The sequence below is a fragment of the Castor canadensis genome, chromosome X (genome assembly GCF_047511655.1).
Source record: "Castor canadensis chromosome X, mCasCan1.hap1v2, whole genome shotgun sequence".
In the NCBI taxonomy this organism is placed as follows: Eukaryota; Metazoa; Chordata; class Mammalia; order Rodentia; family Castoridae; genus Castor; species Castor canadensis.
Window position 1 is genome coordinate 82,286,839 of NC_133405.1, and position 26,060 is coordinate 82,312,898.

At 35.8% G+C, this 26,060-nt stretch overlaps 1 protein-coding gene across 1 annotated transcript in view; it reads left to right on the top strand.

The window, feature by feature from the left end:
• Window positions 1-26,060, top strand: part of Tex11 (testis expressed 11) — a 384,064-nt gene that overhangs the window by 221,172 nt on the left and 136,832 nt on the right. Inside the window, exons 14-15 of the mRNA XM_074062265.1 lie at window positions 18,533-18,684; window positions 21,510-21,595. Of these exons, the coding sequence (XP_073918366.1) occupies window positions 18,533-18,684; window positions 21,510-21,595 (238 nt within the window). The remainder of the gene's footprint in view (window positions 1-18,532; window positions 18,685-21,509; window positions 21,596-26,060) is intronic.

Consider the following 26,060-nt stretch of genomic DNA (forward strand, 5'->3'; position numbering starts at 1 on the left):
TGAGAAGAGGGGAAGCAAGCACTCCAAACACAATGGCTAATATAGTTATGGTGGATGAACATTAAATTTAACATAAAAATCAGATTCTTCTGGCTTTTCTTGAAACAGGTGAAAAATCTGGAAACTAAGCAGTGATCTAAAGGTAGCAAGTGCTCTCCAGTTTATCATAGTCCCCACAGTTCCTTATTTTTCTCCCATATCCTGTATGTCAAGTTGGCATTTTGTTTTGGGTGTGTTGTTACTATTCTTATAGCAGGTATAAGAGAAAAGTAAAGTATTTAGGTCACCCACATTTCTATCCAAAGTGGGAGAATAGAAGCTAGAATGTAAAGGTATTTCAAGAAAATGGAAAAGAATATATTTCTTTATGATAGATGTAGAAAAGATTCTTGTGTGTTTAATTTGCAAATGAATTATTTGTGTCAAATGAACACAATTTAAAAGCCTATTATTGAAATGAGATAAAATAGAAACTATGACCAGTACATAAAAAAAGTTTCCAGTTATTGGATGCTGGCTACCTTGGGAAGGGAGCATAATCTTGGTATATGGTAGCTTTCTTCAGCCTAGCAGGTTCCCAAAGAGCAATCGGGGAGTAAATACTTCATCCTTGAAGGGAAGATCTAGGTGATATAACATAGAATTTATGATATTTTTTTAAACTATTGAACAAATTCACCTTATTCATGTTATTCAGGAGAAAATCCCTGCCTCAGTTCAATGACTTGACATTTTTGGTGAATGTGACAACCAATATAAGCACTGAATTTTTTCTGCAAATGTGCTCATAAGCAATAATACAGGTGTAAAATTTAATTCACATGTTCTTAGTGAAGTCACTTTTTGGGAAATTTCATTTGGCAAGGAATAATGTGGTTTACTTTTCTGTGCTGAAATTGGATTCCAGAGATGGTAGTGATTACCTAAGTACATATTCACAAGTATAGTCTTAAAGATTGAATTCTAAAATAATTGTTTTCTGGTTACCAACATTATGATAATGAAAAACATTATTTTGCCTTTCTCAGTTAATATTATTAATGTGAATAAAGAAGTACAAACTAAAGAAATTGAACTTCAGTGTAGTGTGGTATTGAATCCAAATTAGACAATCAGATGTCGCAGACATTTGCTGTTTGTAGCCATCTGTCATTCATTCATTCCACTTCCTCTTGATGACAGTTCTACATAAGCCCATCATATTGACATATTGGTATAGAAGAAGAGATTTCAAGTTTCTAGTTCCAAATCAACACAATAATCAAGTTTAAGGCCAGACATGGGAGTTCAAGCCTGTAATCCTAGCTACTCAAGAGTTAGAGATTAGGAGGATTGCTGTTGGAGGACAGCCTGGGCAAAAAGTTCACAAAATCCTATCTTGACCAATAAAAGCTTGGTGCAATGGTGCATGCCTGTCATCCCAGCTACACTGGAAGCACAAATAGGAGGATCATGGTCCAGGCTGGCATAGGCATAAAGCAAGACCCTATCTCAAAAATAACTGACACAAAAATGACTCAAGTGGTAGAGTGCCTGCCTACCAAACATGAAGGCCCTGAGTTCAAATCCCCTGTACTGCCCCAAAGGTCAATTTGAAATGGAAAATTTGATAATTATTTATATTTTAGTACCATATAACATGTTTTTACTATCATTCAGTTAATAATAAGGTTTGATTATGTAACTGGCATTTGACTTTTCTTACAGTCCACTTTGCTCTTTTATGTTACATATTTGGCATCTGTAGGTGGTATAGAAAGTTACATTATATAATGGACAATTTTTAATAAGAACTTTATAACAAAAGCATCAGTATATTTTATGTAGAGAAGTTCTTCTAGCAACAAAAGCTAAGTGTGCAGAACATTAACTGTTAGAAAGTGGATGCATTTCTGCAATAGACTAAGCTAATGCAGTCCAGACTTAGTTTTCTGATTATCTATTTTGATGCATAGATAAATTTTTGAATACATAGATGTTAAGTACATAAACTTTTGAATACCTAGAAAGAATGGAAATATCATGTCTTTTACATGATCTTTAAAAAAATTTCACCTTTTACAGTCAAGCTTCACCTTTTACAGAGCAAACAATTCCAGGTTATACACTTATGAAATCCAAGTAATATAAAGAGCTATTTGAGAGAAGACCATATGCTTTGGATTCTAGAAAAGCAGGTAGATGGCTTGATACTCTGTTATTGTGAGTCATTTCTCTAAAATTGTTCAATTGTTGACTTTATCATTTGTTTAAACATACAAAAGATAAACTTGTCATGCCTTTTTCTCAGAGAATCCTTGCTGATTTATGTTAGTGCTTCTCAAACTTTAATGTGTTTGTGATCAACCAAATACTTTGTTAATATACAGATTCTGATTCAGTAGGTCAGGAATGGGGCCTGAGATGCATTTCTAATGCTCTACGAGGCTAATCCTGTTGGTTTTTGGCTTCCATTCTTAGCAAGGTTTTGAAACCTTGGAATTTAGTTCCTTCTTTCAAAATTCTATAAGCATACCATGACTATCATGAAAAATTTTTAAAAATCACATCTAATCTTATTATCCTCACAAATAATCTGTTTTTAACTTTTTTCTTTCCTTCAATTCTCTTGTCTATATTGTATTGGTACATAATTTTTCCTAGTTATAATCTTAGTATAGATCACTTTATGTTGTTACTGGTAAAAGGGATAAGACTCTTCCTTTGATTACTGGTTTGGTAGGATTAATCATTTCATTAAGCTGTTCGTTCCAGTGATAAGAATACCAAATCAAATAATCAAAGTCATTTTGAATTTAAATGTGGCTATCAAGATAGAATCAGAAACCCAGAGATAATAATCTAGGAAAATCAATGCACCAAATAAAAATAAACAACAAAAATGTAGGAGATTGGATTGATATTGCCAAACTAAAATCATTCCCATTCTCTCTCTAGGGATAGTCCACTTTCAGTCTATTGAAAGTATATTCCTTTCCTAATAAACCTTACCAAACAAAAAGAAAGAACAGAGGACAGCAGCATCTGGCTTGTGAAGTCAAGATCAAAAATCTTTGAAAGTGAGAATTAGGAGATAGATGGAAAGCAATTTGTTCAGATTCATCAAGTTAAAATAATGAACAAGGAGTCTTACAGGTTTACCACTTTTTTCCCAGGCTTCCTGACATTGTCTTTTTTTTTTGAGACAAGCCTTACTATGTAGCCCAAGTTGGTTTGGAACTCACTATGCCTCTGCCTCCTAAGTGCTGGGATTACAGTACCACCATGTTGTTTTATTAATATAATGATTTTGAACACACAGTTGAATATTACAACAAAAAAATTCTGAGCTTTATTGATTCTACACATTAAATGAATTCCTGAAAAGTTCTGTTTAGAGAAAAGTTGATATGGTAAATATTTTTCCATAAGTTTATATTATAAAAATAGAAATACTAGGGTTGGACCAGTGGCTCAAGCCTGTAATCCTAGCTACTTGGGAAGCAGAGATTTGAGGCCAGCCTGGGCAAAAAGTTCATAAGACCTCATGTCAACCAGTTACTGGGCACAGTGGTGTGCACTTGTCATCCCCAGCTACACAGGGAAGCACAAATAGGAGAATCACAGTCCAGATTGGTCCAGGCATAAAGTGAGACCTTTTCTCAAAAAACAATCAACATATAAGGGGGCATGTCTCAAATGGTAAAGCAAGCTTGATGCCTAAGTTCAACCCCCAGTACTGCCAAAAAAAGGAATGACTTCTCTCTAAAATGGCCCTAAGATAAAGTAAAATCATACTTAGGAATTCATCAAAAATTTAAAGTCACATATTTAAATGAAATACATTCTGATAATTTATTTAATAATAAGTACTTGAAATGAGTTGCAGAAATGACATGCTTAGCCATATAGAAAATGAGACATGTACAATATTGAGAACTTCATCCTCCCAATAATTCCTTTCTGGGATAGATCTAAAAGGTTATCAGTGGCCACTAGAAAATAAAAAAACAAATATCCACCAGCCCCTGGGATTTCAGTTAATGATGTTCATATAGGTATTCCCATGGACAGAGTTATCACTCAGTCTTTTTATCTCCTTCCTGCTTTAGGCCAAATATCCATGTGATATGTTTTATAGGGCATACAAATATTTTGTTGTAATGAAAATTTTTTATATTTTCACATTTATTCATATGTGTATACATCGTTTAGGCCACCTTCCTCCACCCCCAGCTTCCTGGCAGAACCTGTTTCACCCTCTTGTTCTCCAGTTTTGCTAAAGAAAAAACATAAGCGATAATAAGAAAGACAGCATTTTTGCTAGTTTGAGATAAGATAGCTATACAGAGAGATTCCTAGTGTTGCTTCCATGCATATGTGTATCACAACCCACATTGGTTCATCTCTACCAGACCTCTTCACTACTTCCTAGTTCCCTTCCCATAGTGGCTTCTGCCAGTTTAAGATTACTATATTCGCTCCTCTACAGCACATCAACCACATTCAGGTTTTAGGTTTCCTTCCCTTTCCCTATTCCTCCTGTGTGTGTTCTCCCCTTAGTGTATGACCCATGTCCAATAATATTACTGCATGTGTTTTAGGTCTATGATCTGCATATGAGGGAGAACATGCAATTTTTGGCCTTCTGAGCCTGGCTAACTTTGCTTAAGATGATGTTCTCCAGTTCCATCCATTTATCTGCAAATGACAAAATTTCATTCTTTGTGGCTGAATAAAATTCCATTGTGTATAAATACCACATTTTATTAATCCATTCATCAGTAGTGGGGCATCTTGGTTCTTTCCATAGCTTGGCTATTGTGAATAGTGCTGCAGTAAACATGGGTATGCAGGTGTCTTTGTAATAACCTGAGTCACATTCCTTTGGGTATATCCCTAGGAGTGGGATTGCTGGATATACGGCAGATCTGTGTATAGTTTTTTAAGAAGACTCCTTATTGTTTTCCAAAGTGGTTGTATAGCTTGCATTCCCGCCAGCAGTGTATGAGGGTTCCTTTTTCCCCACATCCTCACCAACATTTGTTGTTGGTGGTGTTCTTGATGATAGCTATTCTGACAGTAGTGAGGTGGAATCTTAGTGTGGTTTTGATTTGTATTTCATTTATGGCCAGGGATGGTGAGCATTTTTTCATGTGTTTTTTGGCTATTTGGAAAATTTTAACAAGTGTATTGTTAAGAACCATGGTTCCAGCATGTAGGAAATGAAGGTGGCTAAGAAAATGTGCTCAGTTTTTGAATCTTCAGTGTATTTTATTGGGATATTGTCCTTTTCCACTTTGGGGGCCTTGTTTTTTTAGGATGTTTGACATGAAAAGAGGAGTTGGGATTTTTATAAGATTGATGGATCTTGGAGAAAGAGCTCAATTTTCCTTAGCACATTTGGTACATCAAAGTTCATTTTATCAATAAAAATTGTGATTAGCACATATCTGGGAACTGGTTGTAGATAAAAAAGTAACATGAGAAACAGACATTCCTCTAATGAATTTGCAGCCTGCTGTAGTAAAATAAATATATATGTTTGAGTCAACTGACAATAAAATGCAGAACCTGGGAAGTGATTGGAATGGATAACAAATCGTACATGAATTTAGAGGAAGGAGCAAAAGGCCACTGTGACCTCTATTGATCAGACAGTGCTTTATGGAAGAGGTGGGAACTTAGAAATGGATAAGATTTGCATAGGCATAAGAGTAGGAATTCCTGGAAAGAAGATCAGAATGATCACAAGGCAGGTTTGGGGACAGTAATTTAGTTCAATGAAGTATTTAGCATTTTTTATGCAAAGGGCACCATGTGGAAGAAATAATCATTGCTTTCAGGGAACTTATAAGTCTTTCTAGAAAGAGAGTGTATATAAAGGCAACAATACAATGCACCACGTGGAGAATGGGGATAACAGACAGCTTGGTATAGGCATTCTGAAGAGTCCTAGTCCTTATGGACTGTGTACATCAGAACGGCTTCTTTGATGGTGAGACCTAAGGTGGGGAAGAGTTTGGGTTGGTGGAAAGGAGGAAACAGGACATTCTTAGCAAGGACTATAGAATAAATAGATTAAGAACAACATGGTCTATTTGGAACATGATTAGTGGATCAGAGAGGCTGTAGCATACATTTTATATAAAGAGTATAATAAAATATAAAGCTAGAGAATTAAGTTGGAGTCATTTGTGAAAAATACTTAAGTATCAGGTTAAAAGACTTCATGATGTAGGCAAATGGGGATCCACTGAAGGTTTTCAAATAGGACAGCGACATACTTATTTCAACAATACGCAAGAAATTGAGAGGGACAGGTTTAGAGATAGTGAGATCAATTAAGAGTTGCTCCAACTGCATTAGGTTGATAGCAGTAGAAATTTATCCTTTCACATCTGAGTGTACAAGTCATTTTTTTGCTGGACATTGAAGATATAGAAATGAAATAACATATAGTTGCTTTCTTAAGATTACTGCCTAATGGGAAAGACCTGCTCTTTGTGAAACAAATTCAACCAGAGTATTTTGCTATCATAAGAGTGGGGCCAATTGGCCCCACAATTGCCTACACATTTACATTGGAACTAATATTGTTTTGCCTCTTACAGTTTGGGGTTGTTTTTAACCATCTTAGTGACTAATTTGCCAGATTCACACTCTCTTGTTTTGTTTGTTTACAGTTCCCCACAAGGAAGCCATAAGCTATACAAATAATCACTTGCTATAAACTGTACAAATAAGGAATCTCAGAAATAGAAATAAAAATGGAAGGAGGTGATGGAAGTGAAAAACATTGTGAAGGAAGAATGAAGAGAATTTCTAACTGGCAATGGGCAGGGGGTAGGAGACAGTGAGGCAAAAAAAGATAGGTGACAACAGACGCAAGATGATGCAATATACTGGCTGATAGTAAATACTATAGAATTTTTGTATAGAATATATTTAAGCAGTAATTAACAATGGAATTTGAGAAAAATAATGATCTTTCAATACTGGAATTAATAATTTTCATCATCTTTATGTCACTGAATGCCTACTTTGAGCAAGATACTAAAAGATACTAAAGATACTAAAGGCTTTGAATCTATTATATTATTTAACCATTCACAAAAACACTGAGGTAGGGGCCATTAACATCTTCTACATTATAGATGGCAAGGTTAAGAAACTTACCCAAGGTCATAGAGGTAATAAGTATTGGAGCAAGGATCTGAATCCAGGCTGTTAAGTTCCATATCCTCTACTCTTAATCTCAATGCTATAAAGTTGACCCTCTGCATCCTTAGATTCACCCAAAAGGAAAGAAAATGTTGCAAAACAATTGTATCTACAATGAACATGTACAATCTTTTTTTCCTTCATTATCTCATAATACAGAATAACAACTATTTATATAGCATTTGTATTGTATTAGGCCTTACAGTTATCTAGAGATGATTTAAAGTACATAGAAAGATCTGCACTGATTATATGCAAATACCATACCTTTTTATATAAGGTACTTGGAGCATTTTGGGATTTTGATATCCACAGAAGATACTGGAACCAAGTGTAATAAATGCCTTTTTAAAGAAAAATGTGGACTATTCAGGAGAAATACAAGGGATAATGAGATATTAAGAAGTAGAGGCTACCATTGTAGATCACATACCTGTTTGAAATGTTTTGGTACTGAATTGGAGGAAAAATGGAAAAAATGGTGGAGGGAACAACTGGGAAAATCAAATCTCACTATCAGCAGTGTGGAGAAGATCTATGCATATCCAAAGGCAGAGGAAAAGAATCTTGTATGGAGGGACGGATTGGAGCCAAAAAAGAGAGGGCAAAATTAAGAAAGCTTAAGCTCTTAGTTTAAAGGCCCATAGAGGGGCTAGAGATGTGGCTCAAATGGTAGAGCTCTTTTTTTTTAATTGATATCTGCATACAATGTTTGGGTCATTTCTCCCCACTCCCCCACCCCCTCCTAACCACCCCCACCCCCTCCCTCTCCTCTCCACCCCCTTGATACCCGGCAAAAACTATTTTGCCTTTATCTCTAATTTTGTTGTACAGAGAGTATAAGCAATAATAGGAAGGACCAAGGGTTTTTGCTAGTTGAGATAAGGATAGCTATACAGGGAGTTGACTCACATTGATTTCCTGTACATGTTTGGTTTTTTTGTTTTTTGGTAGGACTGGGGTTTGAACTCAGGACTTTGTGTTTGCAAAGCAGGTGCTCTATCCCCTGAGCCACCCCTCCAGTCCGATTTCCTGTACATGTGTGTTACCTTTTAGGTAATTCTTCTTGATCTAACCTTTTCTCTACTTCCTGGTCCCCTTCTCCTATTGGCCTCAATGACCCATTGTTCATTAAGTAATGAGTTATTCAGTTTCTAGGTGTTTGCATGTTTTTTGTCTTTACTTTTGTTGTGAGTTCTAGTTTTATTGCATTGTGTTCAGATAGAATGCATGGTATAATTTCTGTTTCCTTATATTTGCTGAGGCTTTCTTTGTGCCCTAGGATATGATCTATTTTAGAGAAGGTTCCATGGGCTGCTGAGAAGAATGTATATTGTGTAGCAGTTGGATGAAATGTTCTGTCGACATCAAGTAGGTCCATTTGATCTATGGTATATTTTAGCTCTAGGATTTCTTTATTGTTTTTTTTGGATGACCTATCTATTTATGATAATGGGGTGTTAAAGTCTCCCACAACCACTGTGTTGGAGTTAATATATGCTTTTAGGTCTTTCAGGGTATGTTTGAGGAAATTGGGTGTGTTGACATTGGGTGCACATAGGTTGATAATTGTTATTTCCTTTTCATCTACTTCCCCTTTTATTAGTATGGAATGTCCATCTTTATCTGGTTTGATCAATGTAGGCTTGAAGTCTACTTTGTCCGAGATAAGTATTGCTACTCTGGCCTGTTTTCGGGGGCCATTGGCTTGGTAAATCTTCTTCCAGCCTTTCATCCTAAGCCTATGCTTCTTTCTGTCAGTGAGATGGGTCTCTTGTAAGCAACAAATTGTTGGATCTTCCTTTTTAATCCATTTCATCAAACGGTGTCTTTTGATGGGTGAATTAGTCTATTAACATTAAGTGTTAGTACTGATAGGTATGTGGTGGTTCCTGTCATTTAGTTGTCTTAGTTGTTTGAAGGTTTGATTGTGTGTACCTAAATTGAGGTTACTCTCTACTGTCTTGCTTTTTCTTTTCCTGTAATTTGGTGCTGCCTGTCCTTTCATGGCTATGTTGGGTTTCACTTTCTGTGTGCAGAATCCCTTGAAGAATCTTTTGTAGTGGTGTCTTTGTGTTCACATGTTGTTTTTGTTTCTGCTTACCATGGAAGACTTTTATTGCTCCATCTATTTTGAATGATAGTTTTTCTGTGTAAAGTATCCTGGGGTTGAAGTTATTTTCATTCAGTGTCCAGAAGATCTCACCCCATCCTCTTCTTGGTTTTAACGTTTCTGTTGAGAAGTCTGCTGTGATTTTGATGGGTTTACCTTTGTATATTATTTGTTTTTTCTCTCTTACAGCCTTCAATATTCTTTCCCTAGTTTCTGAACTTGTTGTTTTAATGATGATATGCTGTGGGGTAGTTCTATTTTGATCTGGTCTGTTTGGTGTTCTGGAGTCCTCTTGCGTCTGTATGGGAATATCTTTCTCTAGATTTGGGAAATTTTCTGTTATTATTTTGTTGAATATATTATGCATTCCCTTTGCTTGCACCTCTTCTCCTTCTTCGATGCCCATGATTCTCACGTTTGGTCTTTTGATGGAGTCGGTGAGTTCTTGCATTTTCTTTTCACAGGTCTTGAGTTGTTTAACTAATAGTTCTTCGGTTTTTCCTTTAATTACCATTTCATCTTTGAGTTCTGAGATTCTGTCTTCTGTTTGTTCTATTCTGCTGGGTTGGCCTTCCATTTTGTTTTGCAATTCTGTTTTGTTCTTTTTTCTGAGGTTTTCCATATCCTGAGTCCCTTCCTCTTTAATGTTGTCTGTTTTTGTCCTGAGTTCATTTATCTGTTTATTCATCGTGTTCTCTGTTTCACTTTGGTGTTTATACAGTGCTTCTATGGTTTCTTTTATTTCTTCTTTTGCTTTTTGAAGTTCTCTATTTTTGTTGTCTTGGAATTTCTTGAGTGTCTCCTGTACATTTTGGTTGACCATATCTAGTGTCATGTTTATAAAATTCTCATTGGTTACCTGTAGTATCTCTTCTTTTAGATTATTCTTGTGGGCTTCATTGGGTTCTTTGGCATAGTTTATCTTCATTTTGTTGGAGTCTGGATCTGAGTATCTGTTTTCTTCATTTCCCTCTTGTTCCTTACTACTTTTTTGCTGTGGGGAAACTGGTTTCCCTGTTTTTTCTGTCTTCCTGTCATTGCCCTTGGTGTTGTTATTGTCCCTGTACGGTTTGCAATTAAGTATTTTCTTGCTTGTAATAATAACAATGGTGATATTTATACTGGAAGGGTGAGAGGAGATGGCAAACAAAGAAGTTAAAGAAAAAGGGAAAAACAAATAAACAAGTAGAAAAAACCAAACAACAAAAAAGTTTCAAAGAAATGTTATCATTTGCTGGTAAATGGATGGAATTGGAGCACATCATTCTGAGTGAGGTTAGCCTGGCCCAAAAAACCAAAAATCGTATGTTCTCCCTCATATGTGGACATTAGATCAAGGGCAAACACAACAATGGGATTGGACTTTGAGCACATGATAAAAGCTTTAGCACACAAGGGAGGGGTGAGGATAGGTAAGACACCTTAAAAACTAGATAGCATTTGTTGCCCTTAATGCAGAGAAACTAAAGCAGATACCTTAAAAGCAACTGAGGCCAATAGGAAAAGGAGAAATGGAACTAGAGAAAAGGTTAGATCAAAAAGAATTAACCTAGAAGGTAACACACATGCACAGGAAATCAATGTGAGTCAATGCCCTGTATAGCTATCCTTATCTCAACCAGCAAAAACCCTTGTTCCTTCCTATTATTGCTTATACTCTCTCTACAACAAAATTAGAAATAAGGGCAAAATTGTTTCTGCTGGGTATTGAGGTGGTGCAGGGGAGAGGGAGGGGGCAGAGTGGGTGGTAAGGGAGGGGGTGGGGGCAGGGGGGAGAAATGACCCAAACCTTGTATGTACATATGAATAATAAAAGAAAAAAAAGTTTCAAAGATATAAACAGGGAGAGATAGTATACTAATCAACAGTAAGCTGGACAGGCATTAGAGAGATAGAGAGACTATTGAAAATAAAAATAAAAAACAAAAAATAAATAAATGAAAAAATATATATATGTATATAAGATCTCCAAGTTCAAATGCAATAAAGTTTCAGTCTTAATAATTTTGGTGTTAGTCCCTCAGCCTCCAATCCTGGAGATGGTGTCTCAGAATTAGTTCTGTCGTTGTCTCATCAAAGGGGAAAAAACCAAATAAAACAAACCAAAACAAAAAAACCCACCACAAAGTGTCCCAAGTTCAAATGCAATACAGTTTCAGTAAGTTTTTCAGCATGCAAGTGTAGTTCGGTTGTTTTCTCATCAAAGGAAGAGAGAAAAAAGAGTCTGGAGACAGTTCTGTGAATGGTATCTGAGGCTGTGGCTCACCTACCCGCTGCTGTCAGCCAGCTGTTGCTGGAGGGTTTATTTATGCAGATCTCAGGAGTGAGCTTAACACTCACCTAGCCCCTCACTCTTTGTTTACTTAGAGTTCTCCTGGGCGGGACTGCCACTGCTACAAGCTTTCCCTTTCCAAGCACACTGGAGGAGGTGACACTGCACTTGCTTTCTCAGGCCTGCGTGTTTATTTATAGTTCACGTGGGAAGTGGGCCTTCCCCCCTCTCCTGTGGAATTTTCCTCCCACTGCTGCTTTTACAAGCTTTCCTGCTCCAAGGTTGCTGGGGAGAGGCTACCACTCCTGCTGGCTTGTTTATTTACAGTTCCGTGAGGGATTTCCCCTCTCCACTCTTTGGGGCTCAGGGTGCCCCGCCCTCTTTGCTATGTGTCTTTTTTGTTGTTATTGGTTATTATTCAGTTTTTTTTCTTTTTTCCCTGGGTGGCGGTCGGTCTGTCCAGGGGGCTATGCTGATCTGGCCCAGGGTTGTTTGTGGGAGTACCATGTGCCGCTTAGCTCATCTTGTGGTCTGCGTCCTTCCAAGTTGTCTGGGCGCTGGCATCTGGCAGTGCAGGAACCCTCCTGGTTTCTCCATTTAATGTGAAGTGGGAATGCTACACACAAGCTGGAGGTGTGGAGGAGTCAAAGTTTTGCCTATTCTCGGTGGTTTTTCCTGCAAGGTGTATCTCCAGCGTCTCTCTAAGATTTTACTTTAGGAAGCACGCTTTCTGCTTCCTCCCTTAGCTGCCATCTTGGAATCCCTAAGTGTTCTGTTTCTTGAACTATCCACCCAATCTGTTTTGCTTTTGTTTATTTTTTAGGCAGGGTCTCACTTTATGCCTGGACCTATGTGGATTGAAACTCTTCTATTTACACTTCCCACATGGCTGTTAGGATAGGCACACCTCTGCTCTCAGCTTTTACTGGTTGAGATGGGGGTCTCATAAACTTTTTGCCCTACAGAATGCAAGAAAGTCTTTTCCAGCTATATATAAAGAACTAAAAAAAATTAAACACCAAAAGAATAAGTAATCCAATCAATAAGTGGGTAATTGAATTGAACACTTTAAAAAAGACAGTAAAATATGAAAAAAATGTTCAACATCCTTAGCCATCAGGAATTTGCAAATCAAAAGTACATTGAGAATCCATCTCACCCCAGGCAGAATAGCTATCACAAGAAAATAAATAACAGGACTGGAGGTATGGCTCAAGTGGTAGAGTATCTACCTAGCAAGCAGGAGACCCTGAGTTAAACCTCAGTACCAAGGAAGGAAGGAAGGGAGAGGGGTAGGGAGGTGGGGAGGGAGGAGAAAAGAAAACAAAAAACAAATTCTGGGGAAAATGTGGAGTGCGGGGGAAGGAACCTTTATACACTGTTGGTGGAAATGTAAATTAGTAAATTAGAGTGGAAATCAGTATGGAAGTTTCTCACAACATAGGTCTGGGATGTAGCTCAGTAGTAGAGCAGTTGCCTAGCACACACTAGGCCCTGAGTTGAAACCTGAGCACCACACAAAATAAAGCTAAAAATAGGACTGTGATATGACCCTGTTACCCAAAGGAATCAAAGCATACAATAGAAATACTTGCACACCTGTATAGCCTAATTATGGAATCAGCCTAGGTGCCTATCATGAATGAATGCATAAAGAAAATGTGGCATCTATATATCACATTGCATATATAAACACAATGCAGTTTTATTCGTCTATAAAGAACAAAACCATGTCTTTTGCAGGAAAATGGATGGAACTGCAGAGCATCATGCTAAGTAAAATAAGTCAGACTGAGAAGTATTATCTCATATATGGAAATTAGAAAAATCAGTATATTTCTCTCAAATGTAGAAATTAGAAAAAAAGACATGAAAATAAAAGGGAGTCTTAGAGATGAAAGGAGAAAGTGGGGAGGAGAGAGAGGGAATAAAAGAGGGTAATAGAAGGTGTGAACATGGATGAAAATGTCATAATGAAATCCATTACTTTGTACAATTAATATATAATAATAAGTCAAAGCAAGTCCAGACTATACAAGGAAAAGACTATACAAGGGCATAAATATGAGAAGGACAATTCATTGGGAGGAAGTCTTTAGAAACTGGCTGGTAGTCTAGGGATGCTATTCCCCACCTACACTTTGATGTGGGAAGTAAGATTTTCACTACTGTGTTAATTGATTTTCTTCTTCCTGTTCCTTTCCTCATATCTGCAATCTCCTTGCTTCTTAGGTTCAAGCTGAGACAACCCCAGAATGATCCTTTATATCACTTAGAAATGCTGGCGGCCTCTATGAGTTGAGAACAAATCTTAGTTGACATTTAGCAAGAAAATGGGACCTTGGTCCCAGAATCTGACAGAACTAAATTCTGAATGAACCTAGAAGTGGATTCTTGCCCAGAGCATCCAGATGAGAGCCCAGGATGGCCAATACCTAGAATTTGAACTTATGAGACCCTTAGTACAATTCCTAGTTGAACCTGCATGAATTTCTGATCTACAGAATTGTGTTGTTTTACAGTATTGTTTGTGGTAACTTTTTGTAGCAACAATAGAAAAATAACACAAGGCCTCAGTTGCTTCTACATGAGGGGATAGGAGGAGGAAGGGCTCCTTCTAGCTCTAAATTCTATGACTGCAGGATTCTCATTCAGCTCATTATTTGTGAGCTAACATCAAGCGACTATAAATAGTATAGACATATAATACACACACACACACACACACACACAGAAGCAAACCATAACACTTTAAAGGACACATATCAATATGGGAAAGCTAAAGGTTTGGGGGACTCCATCATGGCAGATCGACCAGCTAGCTATATGTTCTACTGGGTTTTGCAACTGCATAGCAAATAGTTGCAACCAGAGTCAGATTCCTCCGTTATAGCCTAAAATTTGGATTCAATGAAAAGGTGACTTTATATGTGCAGAGAATTCATACCTCAGAATGTAAAACTGACAGTTATTATCAAACCAGAAGCTCCATGATGTCTGTATGTCTACACCATTATAACAACTGATAACTTCTTATTCCTTTAAGGAGTCAATTATATGCTCTATTTCTAATACATAGTGATTTTCTACAATTCACTGTATTTGGCAAACTTACCCTTAATTTTCTATGAAACTAGCTCTAAGGAGCAGAAGTTCTGCTATAATCTGCAAATGAGTGCTTAGTACATTCCTTAGAGATGCAATGTGGCTTTAGAGAAATATCTATATACAAGGTTCTCTACACACAGTGGCACTAAGTTCATACTGGCTATTGTAGCTAACCTTCCCACCCACCTGTAGCAATTATACAAAGAAATACTCAGTTTTTCTTTGTTATTTAAAAAAGCTTTATTAAGATATAATTGACATACAAATCAGTGCATATATTTAGAATAAGTGTACAATTCAATATCATGATAATGAATATATTTGTCATCCTTGAAGTTTCCTTGTGGTCTTTTATAATCCCTATCTCTCCAGCAGACAACCATTGATCATTGAATGTCACTATGTGTCACTTTGCATCTTCTAGAATTTTATATAAATGAAATCATAGAGCATTTGTTCTTTTTATTCTGGCTTCTTTAGCTCAATATAATTCCCTGTGATCCAACCATGCTATTGTATTGTCTATAGTTCACTTTTTAAAACTGTTGCATAGTCTTCTGCTATATGAATATGCCACAATTTATCAATTTATCTGTTGATGGACACTTACATTGATTTCATACCTTGGCTATTGTGAATAATGCTGCAGCGAACAGGGAAGTACATTTAGCTCTTTGAGAAAATGATTTTTATTTTCCTTGAATATGTGCCTAAAAGTGGAGTAGCTGGATCAAACAGTAGTTCCATTTTTTTTAAGGAACTGCCACACTGTCTTCCATAATGGCTGTAGAAATTTACATTCTCACCAACAATGTATAAGGGTTCCCTTTTCCCCATATCATTATCAATACTTGCTATCTTTTGATTTTTTTTTTTACTAATCGTCATTAATGGGTGTGAGGTTATACTTCATTGTGCTTTTGGTTTGTGTTTACCTTATGATTAGTGATTTTTTTTCTGGTGGTATTAGGGTTTGAACTCAGGGCTTCACACTTGCTAGGCAAACACTCTACCACTTGAGCCACTTCACCAGTCCTTATGATTAGTGATGTTGAGCACCTTTTCATATACCTGTTGACCATTTGTATGTCTTCATTATAAAAATGTCTATTTAGGTCTTTTGCCAATTTTAATTAGGTTATTTGTTGTTTTGCTATAGAATTGTGTATATTAACCTCACCAGATATATGGTTTGCAAATATTTTCTTCCATTTTGTGGAGTCACCTTTTCATTTTGCTGATGTTTCCTTTGCTCTGCAGAAATGTTTTAGTTTTATGTAGTCCCACTTGTTTATTTTTGCATTTGTTGCCTATACTTTTGGTTTCCTATCCAGAAAAATCATTGCCAGGGCTGATGTCAAGGAGCTTGTTCCTTATTTTTTCTTCTAGGAGATTTATGGTTTTAGGTATTCAGTCTTTAATTACATATTGGGTTAATTTTTGTGAGTGGTATATGATATAGGTTCAATTTTATTGTTTTACATGTGGCTTTCTAGTTTTCCCAACACCACTTATTGAAGAGACTATTTTTTTTTCTCCATCATGTATTCTGAGAGCCCTTGTAGAGAATTCATTGACTATATATGCATGAGTTTTTTTTCTGGGTTCTCATTCTGTTCCATTGATCTATGTGTGTGTTTTATTTTAGTACCATACTATTTTAATTACTAAAGCTTTGTAGTTTATTTTGAAATCAGGAAGTGTGATGTCTCCAACTTCATTTTTCATTTTAAAGACTTCTTTAGCAATGGCAGATGAATTCAAGCATGATATAGTTGATCTTTTGTAGATGCCACAAAGTACCCCCATCCAGCACAACAATAAAAAAATTAGACTACTTTAGCTATTCCAAGTTTTATGAATTTTAGGGTTGTTTTCTCTATTTTGATGAAAAATGCTATTGTAATTTTAATAGGGATTGCCTTTAATCTGTAGATTACTTTAGGTAGAATGCACATTTTAGCAGTATTAATTCTTTCAATCCATGAACATAAGATATCTTCCATTTGTTTGTGTTTTCTTTAATTTCTTCCATTAGTATTTTATAGCTTTCAGTATACAGATCCTTTGCCTCAGTTAGATTTATTCCTGTTTTATTTTTTTATGTGTCAGTAAATGGGACTTTTTGTTTGATTTTTGGATATCTCATTGTGGTGTAAAGATAAGCTACTGATTTTTATGTTGATTTTTGTATCCTGCAACTTTACTGAGTTCATTATTAGTTCTAACAGCTTTTTGGTAGATTCTTTAAGGTTTTCTTGTATATGATCAGTTGCTTCTGCATCCAGCGACTATTATTTTAGCTCTTACATTTAGGTCTTGGATATATTTGGGGTTAATTTTTGTATATTATAAAGGGAAAAGCACAATATCATTCTTTTCCATGTGAAATTCTGGTTTCTCCCAGTACCATTTGTTTAAAGGACTGTTCTTTCACTGTTGAATGGCATCTTTGCTGAAAATCATTTGACTATGCATATCAAGGTTTATTTCAGGATTTTCTGTTCCATTTCACTGGCCTGTCTGCATTTTAGGCCAGTTCTATACATTTTGATTACTGTAGCTTTATAATAAGGTTTTAAATTGGAAAGTATGAGTCTTCCAACTTTGTTCCTTGTTTTCAAGATTATTTTGGTTATTCAGTGATCTTTCAGATACCATATGAAGTTTAGTTTTGGGTTTTATTTTTCATGGTACTGGGACTTGAACTCAGGGCCTCATGCTTTTGAGGCTTGCCAGGCAAGCACTGTATCGCTTGAGCCACTCCACCAGCCCCCATATAAATTTTAGAATGAATAGTTTTATTTAAAAAAAGAAGTCATTAGTAACTGGGCATAGTGGTGCTTGCCTGTAATTCCAGCACTTGAGTGATTTAGGCAGAAGGATCACAAGTTGAAGGCTAACCTGGGATATATATAGCAAGTTCGAGGCCAGCCTGGGCTACATAGTGAGACCCTGTCTCAGAAAATTAATAGGAATTGAATTAAATCTTTAGATTACTTTGAGAGTACTGACATTTTAATAATATTAACTCTTGCAGTCTGTAAACTGCATTTTTAAAGCTACTATATTTTGAGTAATTTTATTTTCTGGTGGTACTGGGGATTGAACTCAGGGCTTGAGCAACACTACCAGTTCTTGTTTGCATTTTTAAGTAGTCAGAATGTACTGATATATTATTTGTGTATGAAACATAAATACAGTTGTTGGCAGATGGAATTAGTAAATTCATATCAGTTCATGTAATGTGATGGAATCTCAGTTACCAGTTTTTTTAAATTAGCATCAATTCTGGCGAAGAGGCATAAACTAGAGATTAAGGAAGAAATGACTAAGTTTTCATGAAAAGAAAATGTTTGTGGCTTAAACTTAAGTTAATTGATTTATTATTGACAAATAGTCTTATTTAGACATTTAAGGACATTATCTAAGGTTAGGTACTTTCTTTAAACTCCAGATCATCAAAGCTATGAGGTCATTTGGGGGAGGGTTCTCTCTTAAAAGCTATCAATTTTTTTCATTTGTGCCACTACTCCCAGTTTATTTAATAACCAAAAATAGCTGCTATATTTTCAGATATCAAATTCTTTTCATGTGAACTTAATTCTGTACTTGTCTTTCTTTTACTGAGGTGGTGACACAGAGATGTGTAAGCAAATGCCTTCTTCCAAAGATTGATTTTGCTGGTTCCCCACATAAAAAGTTTAGAATGGGTCCGTATGTCAGATAATACTTTTATCTGGTTTGTTTTGCTCACACTGAAATAAATTATAGTGCCATTGACCACAAACCAGTTTTTCTATTTACACTGCTCAAAATTATGTCTCTTTGAACAGAAATTCTGTTGGGTTTTATTTCCTGAAGATGATTTCTGAACATTTTAAATCATCAGAACATATTGGGAAAGCTCTGTTGTTCTACATTGATATGCTTTTACAATGCAAAGAAGAACTGCTCGCCAAGGAGAAGATTGAAGAAATCTTAACAGGTCAGTAAGATTTCGGCAGGTATTTTAGAAAGGTGTCATCTGCATTTAATCCTAAAATAAATGTCAGAGCAGTAGCAAAATCTTTAGGTCAAAAGATTTCTTCTACTTCCTTTTTTTTTTAAAACCCTAATGATCTTTAACAGTAACATCTCACCTGTCCAGATTTCACAAATTTGGTTCATTAGAATGAGAATGGAAGAAAATGTACCAAAACATCCTCAAATATAGACAAACCTCTGTGCTTAAAGCTCATCTGTAGTGCAAAATTGTGAAGTTACAAATCTAATTTCATGTTTCCGGTTTGATCTCAAATTAGATGTGTGTCTTTGGGCAAGTATGTATCTCTGGACCTTGGTGTTTTTTTAACATAAATTGAGGATTTTGAATTAAATTCTTGGTTTTTAAACTTCTTTTTAGCAGCAGCAGCATCCTTTTATAATGCAGTTTTACATGAGCCCAACCCCAGATAAAATAGATATTAGAGTTTCTCTGGTTAAAGCAGAAATACAGAACTAAATCTGCTCAGCATTCTCCCATCCCTCAACCTCTCTGGAGGGCCTCTGTACCTACCCTAAAGAACACAGGTGATATGATCCCTTTCCTAGAAAAGTCTCTCCCCGCCTCATCCTTCCAACTCTATACATGAATAGCGATATAACTGAAATGATAGTCACTAAGTGTTAATACTGAGGTTTATTCTGAGTGGTGGCATTTTAGGTGATGTATTGCTTTCAACTTTATATTTTGCCATATTGCTTGAATTTTCATAAGTATGCATAATGTATTTATATAAATGAAGTCATTATTAGTTTTTAAAAGGAAGTCATCTGACTAGATGATACTAAGAGCCTTTTGAACTTGAAATTCTATGAACCATATTTTTACCAATGATACCCTCTCTCCAGATTGTCATTAAAAATTCACTTTTCTTAGTTCCAGTTTTTAATAAGCTTTGTTTTCTGGTTTTCCAAACCTTGGCATTTTTTTGGTGGAGCTAGGCTGTTTTTGAACCACAGTCCTCCTGATCTCTGCCTCCTGAATAGCTAGGAGTACAGGTGTCAGCCACTGGTTACCAGTTAAACCTTGTCATTTTAACAGTAGCATATTATAAATAGAGAAAAGGTCCAAAGGAAAATATACAGATAATTTGACCATAAGGAAGGAAAAAAGATCTACAAAACCTTTTTTTGCAGTACTAGGGATTAAACTCAGGGCCTTTGTGTATGCTTGGCAAGTGCTCTACTACTGAGTTACACCCCAGCCCTCCAAATTTTTTAAAAAACAGATTCAAATATATTTTTAAAATATAGCAATCTGTACTATGTAATAATTCCCCAGGTCATCACTATGATCTATAGGTAGTAAACTTAAAACTGATGATGAAAACCTGAGTGTGATTGTTTTTATAGCCATTATATAAAGATTAAGTATAGTTATAAGATTAAGTGTAATCTATCTAGCACTCTTTTATTTATTGCAATAGATCCAGATTCTTTGTTTTCAGAGCTTAGAATTTTTTTTTCAGGCTACTAAACAAGAAGTTGACTGACAACAGGATTAGTAGGCTAGTTTACACAACATTCTGTGGGAAAAAGCTTCCAGAAGTTTATAGGTAGGTAGGTAGATAGACAGACAGACAAATATATATAAATATGGATATTTTTAAGAGACAGGGTCTCACAGTGTTGTCCAGACTGGTCTCAAATGCCTGTGCTCACATGATCCTACTGCCTCAGCCTTCCAAGTAGTTGGGACTATTACTGCCTTACTTACTGTAATAGATTAGTGGTATAATAAAATATAATAGTTGTTAATGTTGTTGAACTTGAATAGTCAAGAAAAGGTTAAATTGTGCCTAAGAAAACTAGGAAGTATATTTAATTTTTTAAAAAATTTAAGAATGTTCATGAAAAGATTTAGACTTTTAAATAAAAAATGTTTTATATTTAAAGAAAGTAAACTGTCAGCTAACTAGAAAACTTGATTTTACAGAATAATTCATTTTCCTAATATTTCAGTTAGACAAAGTTTTATTGTGATATCTCATTATACACTTAGATTATCAAAGCATTATAATATTTTAAGTAAATACATTAGTAGCTGTTTACTCTCATGTGAACATTTTTTAAAGTAAGTCATGGAACAAACTACATTTGCTGACTCTGCTATGGGGTTAGAGATTCTTAGTGTTCTAATCAAGACTTTTGTGGAAATTGATCGTTCATGCCAAAGTGGCAGAAGAAATGGGGTATAGAATTCTATTACAGTTTAAACTTTACCTTAATGTGATAATATATTTGAACCCTGCAAATGTCTAGACAAGAAATAATCAGACACAAGTTGCGATTTAAACTAATAAAGTTTATCTGTAAGCATGGTCTATTTTCCAAAAGCTTTAAGGTATAATTGGCCTTTCTTCTGAACTTAATCTGATCTATTCAGTACATAATAGTATAAACAGTTCTTATTAATGATTTCTGGCATTGCTGTCTGCTCATTCACAATAATCTTATTAAGGCACCAGATGATGATTTAATTTAGAACATGGAAAATAAATTAAAAAGACACTACACTTGAAGTCTATCACAGACTGATGGGAGAATTACTGTGATTCTAGCCAACTCTGATTGTATTATATAATCAATTTTGGTGGTAAACCTAAAATTGATGATAAAATCCTGCCTGAGTGTGATTGTTTTTATAGCCATTACTTAAAGATTAAGTATAGTTATAAGATTAAGTATGGTTTGATTATAGATAGCACTCTTTATTTAATGTAATAGATCTAGATTCTTGTTTTCAGAGCTTAGGATTTTTTTTTTCAGGTTACCAAACAGGAAGTCGACTGACAACAGAATTACTAGGCTGGTTACACAACATTCTGTGGAAAAAAGCTGCCAGAAGTTTTGAGGTTTGGGAATAATCTGTTTTCATTTTTTATATTCTTTCTCTACTGCAACAAATAAAACAGTGTGCTCACTGTAAAAATCATAAAGTGAGGGCTGGGAATGTAGCTCAGTGGTAGAGTACTTGTCTTGTACAGGCCTTGAGTTCTATCTCCAACAACACACACACACACACACACACACACACACAGACACACAAACCACAGAACATCAAATACCTTTTAGTATTTATGGCCATTGGAAAAAAAACTTTATTCAAAAATAGTAAGACATGATTCCTCATCATTGGGAACTTACAGTGTAGGTTCTAATATTAAGATATTGTATTAGAATGTAATTTAATTTTAACACGAGGGACAAGAAAGACACAGGGGTTTTAGTCCCTTTAAAAAGTTATGGTACAATTTAAAAATGAGAAAAACTTTTGTTAAATAATTTAGGTTTTCTGCAGAAAAAAATATAAAACTAAAGGTAATTTTTTTAAATCAAAGAACAATCACTCATAATTGGATTATTCTTAAAATTTTGGTATATTTCCTTCTCATCTTTATGTACATTTTTGTGTCTGTGTGTATAAGTAAAATGGATAGATATACTTTTTTTCTAGAAATATTTTTTATTGTACTGGGGGTACATTGTGATATTTACAAAAGTTCTTACACTGTATCATAGTTGAATTCACCCCTTTCATCATTCTCCTTTATCGCCCCTCCCCCATTCCTCGAGTAGTTTCAATAGGTCTAATTTTTCCATTTACATACATGTGTACATATTTCTACCATATTCACTCTCCTACACGCTTTCCTTACATGGGATACACTTAAAAGTTGTGGTGTGCTTCTATTTCCAACCAACTGTAGTAACAGGGACCAGTTTATGTCCCTACTTGAATAATACTCCCTCCCCAAAGTGCAAGATAAAATATATGGAAAAAAGTGGTTTTGATGACACTGACCATGAGGCAATGAAGAATCATCTCTGGGAGATATGAAATAGGGTGAGCACTATGATTGCATGGCTTACCACCATGAATTTCCACACTATAGCAAAGGAAGGGGAACTGAAGTGCAGCCTGGCAGGCATCCTGATTTGAGGAGATGGAGCTCAGAGTCTTGGAGGACCAAGACAGGAGAATTCATAGGATACAATACAAGAGAGATGATCATAGCACAGACAGAAGGAATCCCAGCTTCCAGAAAGTCCACTTCCACTGTTTAGCCAAGTACTGGCCTCAACACACAGGGCACAAAACTACTGGAAAATACTAGACAGATCAGTACCCAGCATTCACATGGCTCTGTGGATCAAGCCTGTTTTTACCACTCACACAGGAAAACTTTTAATTCGCAGGGCATTGAATAAAAACTTAGAATGATCTTGCCCTTAGTAGTAGGGAATGAACCCTGCTCTAGACTTAACTAAAAATCATGTAAATATGATGTGAAAGGATCAAATTCATCCCAAGGAACTTCACTGCATTCCAGACCAGAATTCAAGCATATTTATAGGAATACAAAACTGCAGAACCCAACAAAGTAAATTTTTCAATGTTTGACATCCTACCAAAAGTACCAAGCATGAGGGCTGGTGGCATGGCTCAAATGGTAGAGTGCCTGCTTAGCAAGGGTGAGGCCCCAAGTTCAAACCTTAGTATCTTCCCCAAAAATCAATATGTAAAATTATTATGAGTCAATTAAAATATTTTAAACTTAAAATACTAAGCATGAAAGAAGCAGAAACCAACCCAGAACTGACATAAAAGTTACCATTCACAGAAGACATTAAAAACAGTTCTTATAATTATATTCTACGCATTCAAAAAGTTAGGTATAAGCATGGATGATTTTTAAAAAGACATAGCCTGGTGCCAGTGGCTCACACCTATAATCCTAGCTACCCAGGAGACAGAGATCAGGAGGGTCACTGTTCAAAGCCAGCCTGGACAGATAGTTTGTGAGACCCTATCTCAAAAATACTCAACGCAAGAAAGGACTGTCGGAGTGGCTCAAGTGATAGAGAGCCTGCCTAGCAACCCTGAGTTCAAACCCCAGTACCGTCCCCCCCAAAAAATCCCACAAATCCAATTTATAGAAGTGAAAACTATAATATTTAGGATAAAATAAATGTTGGATAATATTAACATCTATGATATTGTAGAAGAAAAGGTTGTGAATTTGAAGTCACAGCAAAGAAGTGGTCTAAAGTGAAACATGGGGAAAAAAACCTTTAAAAAATTAAGAGCATCAATAACTTCATGTAGTCAAATATATGAGTAACTGGGGAATTCCCAAATGAAGGCGAAAATAAATATTCAAAGGAATAAGGTCTGAAATCCTTTAGAGGAAATTTCTACACCCATGGCATCAAGAATCTTAACATACTTACGATACTATATTATTAATATACTTACAATTAGTATTCTACTGTAGAGTTCTTATACTATAAGTGAAGTGGTATAACATCACTTAAAGATAGGTAATGAGGCAGAGCATCTCCAGTTCACATTGAATGGAGAAACCAGGAGGGCCCCCCAGGACACCACCAGACGCCCGCGCCCAGACAGCTTGGGAAGACACGGACCACAAGCTTACGGTTGATTAGTACACTGTCACTCCCTGTTTATATCTTTGAAACTTTTTTTTGTTTCTTTTTTTTCTACTTGTTTATTTGTTTTTCACTTTCTCTTTAACTTCTTTGATTTCCATCCCCTTAGACCCTTCCAGTCTAAATATCACTAGTGCTATTATTATAAGCCAGAAAATAGTTAATTGAACACCATACAGGGAAAATAACTACACCAAGGTCAATGATGGGAAGACAGAAAAAACAGGGAAACCAGTTTCCCCACAGCAAAAAATTAGTACAGGAACCAGAGGGAAATGAAGAAAACAGATACTCAGATCCAGACTCCAACAAAATGAAGATAAATTATGCCAAAGAACCCAATGAAGCCCACAAGAATAATCTAAAAGAAGAGATACTACAAGTACTCAATGAGAATTTTATAGAGATGATACTAGATATGGTCAACCAAAATGCACAGGAGACACTCAAGAAATTCCAAGACAACAAAAATAGAGAATTTCAAAAAGCAAAAGAAGAAATAAAGGAAACCATAGAAGCACTGTATAAACACCAAAGTGAAACAGAGAACACGATTAATAAAGAGATAAATGAACTCAGGACAAAAATAGACAACATTAAAAAGGAAACGACCCAGGATACGGAAAACCTCAGAAAAAAGAACAAAACAGAATTGCAAAACAAAATGGAAGGCCAACCCAGCAGAATAGAACAAACAGAAGACAGACTCTCAGAACTCGAAGATGAAATGGTAATTAAAGGAAAAACCGAAGAACTATTAATTAAAAAACTCAAGACCTGTGAAAAGAAAATGCAAGAACTCACCGACTCCATCACAAGACCAAACGTGAGAATCATGGGCATCAAAGAAGGAGAAGAGGTGCAAGCAAAGGGAATGCGTAATCTATTCAACAAAATAATAACGGAAAATTTCCCAAATCTAGAGAAAGATATTCCCATACAGATGCAAGAGGCCTCCAGAACACCAAACAGACCAGATCAAAATAGAACTACCCCATGGCATATCATCATTAAAACAACAAGTTCAGAAACTAGGGAAAGAATTTTGAAGGCTGTAAGAGAGAAAAAACAAATAACATACAAAGGTAAATCCATCAAAATCACAGCAGACTTCTCAACAGAAACATTAAAACCAAGAAGAGGATGGGGTGAGATCTTCTAGACACTGAATGAAAATAACTTCAACCCCAGGATACTCTACACAGAAAAACTATCATTCAAAATAGATGGAGCAATAAAAGTCTTCCATGATAAGCAGAAACAAAAACAACATGTGAACACAAAGACACCACTACAAAGATTCTGCACACAGAAAGTGAAACCCAACATAACCATGAAAGGACAGGCAGCACCAAACTACAGGAAAAAAAAAAAGCAAGAAAGTAGACAGTAACCTCAACTTAGGTACACACAATCAAACCTTCAAACAACTAAGACAACTAAATGACAGGAACCACCACATACCTATCAGTACTAACACCTAATGTTAATGGACTAATTCACCCATCAAAAGGCACCATTTGATGAAATGGATTAAAAAGGAAGATACAACATCTTGTTGCTTACAGGAGACCATCTCACTGACAGAAAGAAGCATAGGCTTAGGATGAAAGGCTGGAATAAGATTTACCAAGCCAATGGTCCCCGAAAATAAGCAGGAGTACCAATACTTATCTCGGACAAAGTAGACTTCAAACCTACATTGATCAAATGCGATAAAGAAGGACATTCCATACTAATAAAAGGGGAAATAGACGAAAAGGAAATAATAATTATCAACCTATATGCACCCAGTGTCAACGCACCCAATTTCCTCAAACATACCCTGAAAGACCTAAAAGCATATATTAACTCCAACACAGTGGT